Raw genomic sequence first — 12342 nt, 5'->3', positions numbered from 1 at the left:
ATGTTTTCAACATGTCCAAGACCAGCTCCGCTATCATTTCCCATTGTTAGCATTGCGTCAAGTTTTGATGAACTTGAATTGAATTTTGCAAGAGTTTTTCACGTCTTCTCAAGATCATCCTTGACTTTACAAAACTCGAGGTCCTTTCTACTCAATAAGATTTTAAGTCGAGATAAACTGCTTTTTAACTCAATATTTTCTTTTGAAAGAATCGAATTTGTCTCATTTATTTTAAGCCAATCATCATACAACTCTTCATACATCATATAGACAGTCTTTACAGTAAGCTCTTCTTGGTCATATTCCTAAATTTCTTCACAGTCCAAGTTCCCAAGATATTTTGCATTAATGCATAGTGACTTTGAGATGGTGTTGCGGTCCAGTGTCGCAACACCAGTGGCAACACCAAGTGGATTGACCTGCAGTTTGCATGTATTCTTCAAAATGGCAGACAGTGATGTAAAATCATCTCCTTTACTGGATTTAAGTTCTTAATCAGAATCTTCATCACTCAAGGAAACTGTCATGCTTTTATTTCTGCGGAGTCGATTGGCACACTCATTAGCATAATGCTCATATCAATAACACTCTCTACATTGTACGAGTCCAATCTTTTAGTTTCTGGTCGAGCCATCACTTCATTTCTTGGTTTAAAATACACTTGAGCAAGTGTATGCAGTTTATTTCTGTCAGAAGGGTCAAAAGAATGTTTCGGTGGTTGCATAATTTTCTTTTTGTCTCTCATTCTCTTCAAGTATTCACTAAACTTCTTAGTAATCAAAGAGATTGACTCTTTACTGAGATCATATTCATTTGCTTCCTGAATCAGATTGTTGAAGAAGTCATCGGAAGCTTGCAATGCAATGGCCTTCCCCTTATCTCTTCTTTGTAGATCCAAATTCATCTCAAATGTCCTGAGAGATCTGATAAAATCTTCCAGATTCAATGTATATGTGTCCTTCGACTCATCTAAGGAACAAATCTTTATGTTAAACTGTTCTGGATGGGATCTCAGTACTTGCTTACAAGCCTTTCATTAGACAAAGAATCTTCGAGACTAAAAACTTCATTAGCTATGTCTCGAAATCTTCAATCATATTCAACAATGGTCTCATTTTCTTCCATCCTAAGGCTTTCAAATTTGGAGGTCAACATCCTCAGTTTAGTTCTACGAACACTTTCTGATCCTTCACAGTTTCTTTGGAGAATGTCCCAAGCATCTTTGGCATATGTGTAATTTGTAATAAGGTTGAACATATTGATATCAACAGTGGTAAAGATGACATTGAGTGCCTTTGAGTTGAAATTTGATGTCTGAACCTCATCATTAGACAATGCACTCTCAAATTTAACTCGGCTGTCACCAGCAACATCAACAATTCTAGGTGGTGACCAACCGTCTAGAACCTGTTTCTAAGCTCTTTCCTCGATGGATTTTATGTGCATTCTCATCTTGACTTTCCAAAACGCATAATTCGATCCATCCAAGACCGGTGGTCTAAAGGTAGCACTTGATCTATAGTTGAATTTCCTGTAAAAACAACAGTAAATCAGAATCAATCACTTAGCATTAGTATATCAAGAATTGTTTCTGATACCACTTGAAAGGACGTTGTTGATCATAAAAGTACAAGAAATAAGTATATTGTGTGTATCATATTTTTAGTGTTGTGGCACAGTATTGTCAACACGAGCGCACAACATGCAGTGGAAGTTAATTATAAACACACAAATATAATTATAATAAATAAATGACATGTTTAAATTATGTAAAAGTATTTATACTTGTACAACACCTCATAACAAAAATTCGTTGGAAAAATATGTAAATCGTTGACTCAAAACAACACTAGTGAAAATAATAAAACCAAATTCCTAGACACTCAAAGGAATTAAAATGTAGGGGTGTCAATCGGGTCGGGTTTCGGGTCAACCCACATAATTTTTTAACTTTTTTTTCAACCCGAACACGAACCCGTCTAACCCGAAATTTATTTATTTTTTAAAAAAAATCAATGAAAAAAATTCGAAAAAATAAAAAACAATAATAATATTTTAATTTAAAAACATAATAACAAAATTTTCGATTTAAATTTGAAAGTTTAACGGTAGAAAATTAAAGTATATTTACTAAATCAAATAAACAATTGTTAAAAAAAATAAAAAAATATACAAAATAAATATTAAATGATGAAAATTTATCATATAAATATACAATAAATTTTGTTCAAACATACAATATATAAAAATATAAATAATAATTTAAAAAAAAAAACGGGTCAACCCGCGACCCAACCCGACCCAACCCGAAATCCGTCTAACCTGACACTAACCCGAACCCACCCAACCCGAACCCGACACGAACCCGAAAAACCCCAACCCGGACCTGATTTTTTTTGTGTTGCGTCGTGTCGGGTTGACGGGTCGTGTTGCATTTTGACACCCCTATTAAAATGCATAAAAAAAACCAAACTAAAAACTATATGCATAAACCGAAGTTGCTTAAAACAAATAAAAAAATACTCTTCGATCAACACTCTGCGTCAGTGTTGTTTTTCAAGTGTCTTCAACACCAATCCGCAACACGGCATAAACGTAAATCAATCACTCAAATTCTTCAACATGAAAATTATCTTCTATGCATTCTCTGCAAAAGTCTGCTGTCCAAACCCCACGAAAAACTCACAAAAAGCACACTTCCATAGCTGTAAGGCGCTCCATATTTATATTCAATTCTTGACCTGAAAACACTTACATAAAAGAGTCCTAAAAAATATGGAAACAAGATTTTCATTAGAGATAAAATATCTTAGAGATCAATGTCATATTAAAAACAAATCCTCTCATACCTATAAATAAATCAGACAAGATCTTATAATCTAGAAAGAAAAAATCTTAAATTGATATTATCAATTTAATAAACATTAATAAAAAATAAAATACTCCTTTCAGTTTCTATTAGTGATCAGGCTCCAGTTTGATTTGCTTAGTTTGAATTTAATTCAAGGTATATAAAGTAATTTTTATATTGATTAAATAATTTGGATTCGAGATCAGTTCTTAACATCACCATCTTGCGATTTGCTTAATCAGAAGGCTTGATTTAAATGTATTAGATCGACTTTTGGCATACTCAATTACTAAAGTTAATTAAATTGATCGATCATTTATTTTTAAATGAATGGACTAATATTGATTGTTTTGGTTGGTTAATTAGTCAATATATATATTTTTTTCCTAAAATAATAAATATCAGAAAAGCTGTATAATGTTGTTATAAAATAAAATTTTATAATGACAAACATGATATTGTAATCATGAAATAAAATAAATACATCCAAGATCATTTGAATAATTACTTGATATCAAAATAGGTCACCATAACAGTGACGTTTAAAAAAATATTCATTAATACCAATTATTAAATGTTTGGTTTAATCTTTCCTAAGCTAAAAAAAACAATCCACATCAAACCAATAAAAGCTATATTCCAAAAATAAACTTGAAATATCGAACACATTATTAAACAAAAAAGTCGAATTCGGTGGGCTTATTAAGATTCAATGGATCTGTCTCGTGCACGTGGGCTCTTTCTCAAATCAAATTCATTCGTTCAAATTAAATCCATCCACCAAACAGGGCACTAGTTAGCACCTTATTTTTAAAGGTACTTCACTTCAAAACGATTATCTTGCGCTTTAGATCCTAATAATAACTATGTGTCATAGCAAATCAACTTCTTTGCCACCAACACCACATTTACAAAGCACAGAGCTAGAAAATAATGTAAATCTAAAATGTATAACTGGCCACAAGAAAAACAAATGTTGATAATTGTTTCTACAAACATTGTCAAATTGGTAATTTAACCTTTTGTGTCATTTAGTTTGAACCACCCCCACCAAAAAGAAACTTTGTATCTAGTTACATGCGATATTCAGTTTGAGAACAGATTTTTGCACCGAACCGTTCATCTGAAGAGCGAAAATTCAAAGAACCTGATGTGGGGAAAAAATATAGAACCACAGGTCAGGTACAAAACTTGAGCATGTTATCTTAGCTCCGTGTCCTATTTGCTGCCTTTAAATGCTGAAAGAGAGAAGAATGACCTTGTTGCTGAAAGAATATGTAGAAGATAATATTAAAATTTTGAGATAAAATAATGTGCATCACGAAAAACTATAAGGGCGAGAAACAAATGCGACGAGCAAGCTGACCTTTGGTAGTGGTCACAGAAGCTGAAGCATAGCCCTCGTGAAACTGCTGGGATAAACTCTGAGAGTTGGATTTGCCAATAACTGCTTCAGCTGAAACACATTCATCGCATTTATACAAATATATGAGATCCCCACTGATATAAATGAGAGAACAAAAAAACTATAATTGAATATCCATTGTTAATTGATTGGATTTGCCAATAACTATAATTTCCTCATACAGAATATGAGGAAATTGTGAGGCGCGTACAGTACCGGGATGTTTTTGGTAGTTTTCATAAGTAGCTTTTGAATGTCCATTGTTAATTGATTGGAGGGTTGCTTTTTTCACCAGATTTTCAGCACTTCTTTTATTTACCAATTTTGAATCCTCGGTGTCTTCCTCTCCTTCGGAAAATACAGTCGGACTCGACCAACCAGTTGTATTTAAGTCATTCTTACTCTTGCGAGCAAACTTTAGAAGCCTCTTAAATCCCTTAGGCACATCTTTTTGGAAGGAAATTGGTGGAGGATTTTCAGCATTGCCCCAGTCAGTGATATCAGATTCATTGTTTTCCTCGAGAAGCATTTGTGACAGAGAATTACGAACCCGTGAATTTGATGTGTTAACTGGGGCTACAGAAGCAGGAGATCCCATTTCATAAATGTGGCCATTGGATGTACTGGAATGATCTACATTTTCCTCTATTTCGACCCAAGCTGAAGGCGAGATGACGGACCCTTCTTCAATATCAGCTTCTACTTCTCGATCTCTCACCCTATCAATGACATGGTCATTGGTGGAGTAAACTTGGGTAATGCTCTCCTTGTCTTCACATTTTAGGGGGCTTGTAGCACAGAACTCAGGTTCCATCAATGTATTGATCTCTGATTCTCCAATTTCATTCTCTTGATGCTGAAACAAAGGATCAGAAGAATCAGAAACTGACTTATTTTCCTCAGTAGGGATTGGGTATGTAACAGTCATCAATGGTTCTTGAGATTGCAAGGATGCTTTAATCTTTGAGACTGGATTAATATTGGAGTTAGTTCCAGAGCCTTTGCGAAGAAAGGGCTTCGATTCCAGTGGAACAATGGTACTCTTCTTGGTAACCTTGCTGTATAAGCTAGGTTTTGCCGAGGAAACAGGATTTCCAGGTGCAGTTTGAACTTTGCTTTTCGTTGTTTTGATCGTTTCTGTTACAGAGTGCTGCTTCTTATCAGTAGTGCTTGTCGTGCTCTTCGTCGTATTGTTGCTCGATTTTACAGGCCTTGGCTGTGTTTGAGGTGTCTCTACTTTTTTGCTCGACCGAGAAACAGATGATATTGGATGTGATTTACGAGCTTGCATGGCACCAACAGAAGTTCTCCCTGTAGAGATCTTGGTGGGTGACACTGCTGAAGCCCTTGGAGATGGCGCTGATGGCCATGATTTACGTGTGGTGGGCAGAGAAGATGCTTTTAGTGAAGTTTTCTTAATACTGCCAAGTTTTGGAGACTCTGGTTTTGGTACTTCAGGTTGAGACACATTTTTCTGTGGCTTCTGGTGTTTCTTTACAATTTGCTTTTTACCAGCATCTCTCGTGTTTGCGAAGGCCAATTCTGATTTTCTTGAATCAAGAACCTGTTGCATTACCCTGAACTGTTTGTCTTTCTCTGCTTTCCTTCTACCAGTTTCTCCTCGAAGTTTCTCATCCCTCTTTTCCTTGTAGTGGTCATAAAAGCCAGCTCTTGGTTCATCTGGCAAGCTTCGTCTTTTGCTACTATTGGGCACAGCAGTCCTAAATTTCGTAGGCTTGGTCTGTACCATCTTTATCATCAAATCATTTAGTTTTGCCTCAGTTTTACGATTCCATTCAGCCAAGGCAGCTTTTTTCTGGTCAAATTTAGTTGATTCGATCGGAAGAGTCTCCTCTTGCGCAAATGCTAGACCACATTCTGTCCCTTCCGGTGAGTTCAGTTTCACATCTAAGTCAAAATGCTCAACAGGATTATCTTCAAAAGAAACACCAGACTGAGCTTCAGCTGCTGGTGAACTATTCACAATTTCCACATTTTTTAGATTATTTTGGACCTGAGGAACATCTTCTAAAACAGATTCCTCGTGGTACCTTGAAAATTCTTGACTGATTCCACTACTCCATCTTCTCAGTACAGATTTATTTCCACCAATAAATGCATTGGACGATGGTCTGGCATTCTGAATATCCCCAATTTGATCCTTTTGTTTACGTTCAAAAAGACTTATAGCATCTTGCACACTTATTCTCACATTATTCTCAGATTTTTTTAGTGCCTCTTCATGTCCTTTATCACAATCAATTCCATCTGGATTATTAGGTAACACCAACCTTTCTCTGGCAGGAATATAGTTGAGATTCTTGATAGATATTGCGGTAGATCTTCGAGATCCAGACCGCCCAATTTGTATCCTTCGCATTGGAGATGCTGACCTCCTAGGTGAAGCAGATCTTATGAGAGAGCGACTTCTTTCCACTGATGTTTGCTCTTCCTCATTTGAGAAAGAAGATTCCTCGTGGTCTGATGAGCTTTGTCTCTCCATCTGTGCAACTTTTGCTGGAGAAGCATCATATTCTACTGGTGGCCCAGAAGCTAATGATCCAACACAATCATTATTCCCTTGGTTTGAAGAGATTCGATCACTCTCCAAAAACTGTGTGCCGCTTGAAACAGGAGCCGACTGATCTCGTACAAGTTCTATGTGCTTGCTCAAGGAACCCCTGGAATGAATATATGTGCATTTGTATTCATAAATAATTGAGAAACGGAAGAGAAGATAACTCTTTTGAATTGACATGACTTTAATGCAACCTATTCTAGAGCAAGGAATACCTCAAGCATATCGATCCAAAATGGGTAGAGAACTTCTCTAAATCAGTCATTTCCTCCACAGAATATCGAGAATCGACAACTTGATCAAAAGCAGCAGTCAGTTCTCCTCTTAATGCAGTGAGCCTCATGTCCATGGCTCGCAGCAATTCATTTCTGTAACCAACCAACAGCTCATACGATAGAATATGACATTCCTTAATTACAAGTAGCAGCAGACAAACTAAAAGACATACTTGGAAGCATCTGATCCTTCAGTCTGCAAATATACAGTGAACTGAATAAGCGTATGCAAATGTGTATGCACTAAATCAAAATTGATGCAGTACGTATAGCATCAATACCAAAAACCAATGAAAGAAAATTATAACATTACCTTTGGAGTTGACGAGGAGCCATGAGATGAGCTGCTATCTGCCAGGACAAAAAGGAAAAAAATGAACTCAGTATCTTTTCGACTAGGGTTAAATGCTTTAACTTTCATCCGAATGGAGTGGTAATCTGAATGGAGTGGTATTGCATTTTCTTTGTAAGTAATACCATAAATTAGATGCTCTTGACAGCACAAATCATGCATGTTATAAAGTAAAAACTTCACGTGAGAATTCTTGTTAACAACTGCAGTGGAAATACCATTCTATAAAAAGTGATCAGACTAACCTGTTTTGCCACTTTGGACCTCAGATTCCATATCCTGTAATAAAAAACATGACAACTTACTTTTACTTACAGCTTAACTCAAGGTCAAAACAGCTACTTTTACCTTTGCATACAAAGAAAGGTGAAATCTTCGGGCTTCCTCCAGCTGAGACATCTCTCTTCTAACGGCATTGGTGATGTCCAGCATATCAGGAGAACAAGTTATATGTAGAAACCTAGTTGATTAAAAAAACAATAGCAGTAGACTAATCAATCATAATAGTAGAACTCTAAAGAAATAAACTACCAAAACATTTAAAAAAAATGATTTCCAAACCTTTCCAGTGTGGACTTTGTAAACCATTTTAAATCACGTGGGTTTTTGGGAGGTTTAAGTTTGTACTTAGCATCAGATCCTTCTGAATGCAAAGCATTGATTTCAGCTGAATGCAGTAAAAGATGCTCCAACAGTCCAGATGCTATTTTATTCTCTTTCTTGTTTACATAGCACACAGATGCCTCATACCTTTATATAGGAACAGCAAAAATGTAATATTGACGAGGCAGATCAAAGCACAAGACATGATAGAAGTGTTCTACGCGCCAGCCGACCGCACCAAAAAGTGTTAGTCGGAAAGCCTAGGCGGCAGGCAACGACGCCTAGTTAGTCCTAGGCTACCGAAAAATTGCCTTTTTTGGAATCTTTTCTTGAAAAGTTTTTTGGGCTTTTAATTTAAATTAAAAATCAAATTACAAAAAAAAAAGTAATTTTTTTATAGACCTTAAACCAAAGCTCAACAAGAAAGACAATTGTTGTTTTGCCCTAACACACCAAACTTCATTTTATTATGTTGATACCGTAGAATCCGCTTAGTCCCTACGGCCGTCTAGGCCCTGGCTGGTACGAGCGCCTAGCGAATTTTAGAGTTTCGCATAATAGATTGCAAGAATTCCGATAGGCAGTTTCGCAAGTAAGTGAATTGCACAATCAAGAAAAAAAAGGGTGTTTCCCAGTAATCACTAGGTACATTAAAAAAATACAGATAAACTAAGGAAACTCATAACCTAGTTAAGAACACATAAATAATAAATAAAATACAAAGCAATCGCACATAAACGTCATGCAACATTGAGATATTCTTTTGCTAACATTGCACACAATTGAATAAGTGGTGGAAATATAACCTATTTTGGCTTGGAGAAATCTGAAACTCGATGTAGTCCAATGGCATGTCAGCATCCATAGCAACATCCATCTTCATGAACAAACTGACCAAAGAAATTTAAAATTAGTACTTTAGCCTATATTTACAGATGCAAATTATTTCCACCTACAAATAAATTTTGATGACCAAAAAAAGGAAAGAGATAGAAACCACCCAGGGTTTCTAATTTTTCAGAATTCTAAACTCTAATTCATCAAACGACATAATCCTGGTGGCAAAATCACAAATTAGAACTGTTGGACAATCATTGCTCCACTTGAAAATAATTCATCGCCGACAAGATACGATTTATTAATGCAAACGCAAATCATAGAAACATGAGGTATGCCAATGCAGAGCAATCGATTTTTGCACAGTAGCACAAGCATCATAAATATCTGAACGGAATAATGCTACTGACCTTCCACATTCCAAAATATATTTCACAGCCTAATCGCAGTAAAATAAATTCTCCAACAGTCACAGAATAACACCATACGCTACACATTCTACAGAGAATAACGAACGGCACAAAATGTCCCCGCTACACCCATCCAAAACAGAAACCGAACCGTCCAGAATCCTAATTCAAAATTTAAACTTTACACTTCAGACTGCACATCAACCTCTCAGGATCAGATCTCGATTCTAATAAAGGAACAAAAAATACAGTATTACAAAGACACAGCAATATCCAAATCCATCGGAAATATACAAAAAAAGAAAACATCAACAAGCAACAAATTTCAAATCCTACTACCACCCACAATGCGCTAAAATAAAACTGCATAAAATAACAAAAAAACAATAAAAATCCACAACCTGGCAAAAATAAAAACAAATCGAGAGTAGTACTCACTGCAGACCGAGAAACGGAGCTCAGGGTAGTTTGAACTTTAAAATACCCAAAAAAAATAACTACACACACAGTGAAAATGAGATCTCAAAAACAGCTGAAAATTCAAAAAAAAAATATTGATTAATAATTAATTCGAATCAAATAATTTAGCATTACTTTATCTCATTGAAGGCGAATGTAGAGAGAGAAACCTGAAAAGTAAGAGGAAGAGCCTTCAGCTTTGAGTTTCGTGTAGAGAGACAAACCGCTCCAGGATTCATGTTTTATTTTATTTTTAAAATTTTTCATTACATACTCCGTTAGTTCTAAATATATAATTTGATTTGTTTTTTAAACAAATATTACAAATAAATTTTATATTTTATTTAATTCATTAAAGTATTTTCAAAAATTTATTATAGAAATATATTAGTAAAAAAATAAAAAAAATTTAAACGTAAAAATTGAATTATATAACGAAAAACAACCAAAAAAAATAAGTGTATATAATTAAGATGGAAGGAATAATTTTTTATATTAATGTATTGAGATTTTTAGTCGGTGAATTTTAATTTTTTTTAAAGAGAAAAAATTATGACGTGTGTGAAGATTATAACAAAAGACATGGAAAGTTGGTGAATTTAAGAAATAGATTCGATTATTAATCATTGGTGAGCAAGCGGTGTATTAAACGAAAGTTTAATTTATATTATTCTATTTGTTAATAATACAGTATTTGTTTTGATTTATGACTTCTTTTGGATCATCTACACAAAAGTATATTGAGATAGAAGTATATTAGACGATTTTACGAATCAATTTTATGAGATAGATCTTTTATTTGGGTCATTAATAAAAAAATATATTATTTTTTATGTCAAAAATATTAGTATTACTGTAAATATGAACATGATTGACTATCTCAAGAATAAAGATCCGTGAAACGATGAGAGACCTACTATTAGTTAGGTTATTATTACGGGCATATTCCTCTAATAATTTAATTAATACATTAGAGTGATATATCGTATCGTATCGAAATTTTTGAGAAATCGTAGCAAAATTTTCAGTGATTTCGGTACATATAGCATATCGATTATACCAAAATTATACAATATACCTAGATTTCAGTATGTTTCGTTATATACGTTTTATACCCAGAAAATCTTATATTTTTAAAATTTTATAAATTTATCATTAAAAAATATTACATATTTTTAAATTTTTATATGTTGTTTCGGTATTTTGGTATTCCGGTATATACTGAAATTTTCAAATTTCATAACGTTATTGTACAGAAAAATTCGATATCGTTATCGTACTACACCGAAATCTTTGGTATACCGAAAATTCCATAAATTTGATATTTTTTGGGTATGATAATCTCGATATACCGAAAATTCAGTTATTTCTCTACCCTTAAATATGCTTGGGAAAACGATTTTTTAGGTATTAATATATATATGTGTTTGTCACGAAAATTTGCGGGCGTGCCAAGCACGAGTTCGTGCCAAATTTGTGAAATAATCTGACTTCGTTTACCAAGCGTTGCGGGTCTCGATTCGGCCGTAAGTTCTAACTCCTTCGAAATGGCTCAAAAACGTAAACACGAAATAAGGAATATGACAAATTTATAGAAGGAATCCATTAACAACATCAAATTTAATTACGTTGCTATGAATTTGAACGACATTATCACAAGAAAGTTGGAGGAATATGCGAAATATGAAGAAACTAAAATACTGGAAAATGAAAAATGAGCGTGCAATTGAGGATAGAATTCTGCAGAGCTTTTACTGTAGATTTTTTGTGTGTAGTCGTTGAGTTCTGTTTCTGATTGTCTTCACTCACTTTTGTTCCATTCTGCACGACAGCTTTCCCTTCCCCTGTCATTCCACATTCTTCCACTTCCTTCCACGTCGGGCAGTGGCAGCAAACTGATACCACGTTTCTTCATTGGGCACTGGCCGTAGGTGGCAGCAATATTCTTCCGCTGGGCCAACTGCAACTATATTGGGCTTCATCTGTTGGGCTTCCTAACTATTTTTTAGGCACAACAATTGCCCCCCTAGCCAATTTGGGCCAATGGTCAATTTGGCTCATTTTGGCTATTTGACTAATTTTATCAATTCGGTCCAACGGGCTAAGTTGACTATTTATTTGTTTTATTCTTTATCCTACATATTCAAATTTCAACGTAGACTCATATTCTACAGACTTGAAGAAGAATTGAGAGATGAAACGCATGTTCTTTCTCCAATAGAGTGTGCATTCCCTGAACCTTATCCTAATCTCTTTTTTCCTCATTTTCTTCCCCCAAATCTCCATCGGAGCCCACCGATCTTCCCATGAAAACCGCCAATTACATCGACTTTGTGATGCCATCCAAGTTTCTGAAAATTGCCATCATCAATCCCCCTTACATCGAGCCACACCTTCTCAAGGTAGGTATGTTTCACCATTTTTCCAATCCTCCATCACAAAAACATTGTAGAATCTGCCACATTTCATACTGCACTCAAGGTGTTTGTGTCTATGTTTGAATGAGTTTTTTGATGAGCAACACCTTGCAACACTTGTGGCAAGGGATTCCCATAGATGTGTCAGAACTCCT

The 12342-nt window shown here is 34.9% G+C and overlaps 1 protein-coding gene across 1 annotated transcript; it reads right to left on the bottom strand.

The window, feature by feature from the left end:
- Positions 1 to 3782: 3782 nt before the first annotated feature.
- LOC140805527 (uncharacterized) lies at positions 3783 to 10009 on the bottom strand. Its single transcript, XM_073161794.1, has 11 exons — positions 9906 to 10009; positions 8871 to 8954; positions 8023 to 8211; positions 7810 to 7921; positions 7707 to 7740; positions 7423 to 7460; positions 7283 to 7305; positions 7050 to 7202; positions 4473 to 6937; positions 4218 to 4307; positions 3783 to 4116 (listed from the first exon to the last, which is right to left on the bottom strand). The coding sequence occupies exons 1-11, from the start codon at positions 10007 to 10009 to the stop codon at positions 4070 to 4072; spliced, it is 3339 nt and encodes a 1112-aa protein (XP_073017895.1). The 3' UTR covers positions 3783 to 4069.
- Between the last annotated feature and the right edge of the window lie 2333 nt (positions 10010 to 12342).

This window comes from Primulina eburnea, chromosome 11, assembly GCF_022965805.1.
Source record: "Primulina eburnea isolate SZY01 chromosome 11, ASM2296580v1, whole genome shotgun sequence".
Lineage (NCBI taxonomy): Eukaryota > Viridiplantae > Streptophyta > Magnoliopsida > Lamiales > Gesneriaceae > Primulina > Primulina eburnea.
The sequence above is the reverse complement of the archived record's forward strand: the minus strand, read 5'-3'. Positions and strand labels throughout refer to the sequence as shown.

Coding starts and splice junctions, on each gene's coding strand:
- LOC140805527 (XM_073161794.1), bottom strand. CDS start 10,009: ATGAATCCTGGAGCGGTTTGTCTCTCTACACGAAACTCAAAGCTGAAG. Junction 4,308..4,472: donor AAACTACCAAAAACATCCCG/GTACTGTACGCG, acceptor AATGTGTTTCAG/CTGAAGCAGTTATTGGCAAA. Junction 4,117..4,217: donor TTCTGTGACCACTACCAAAG/GTCAGCTTGCTC, acceptor ATATTCTTTCAG/CAACAAGGTCATTCTTCTCT.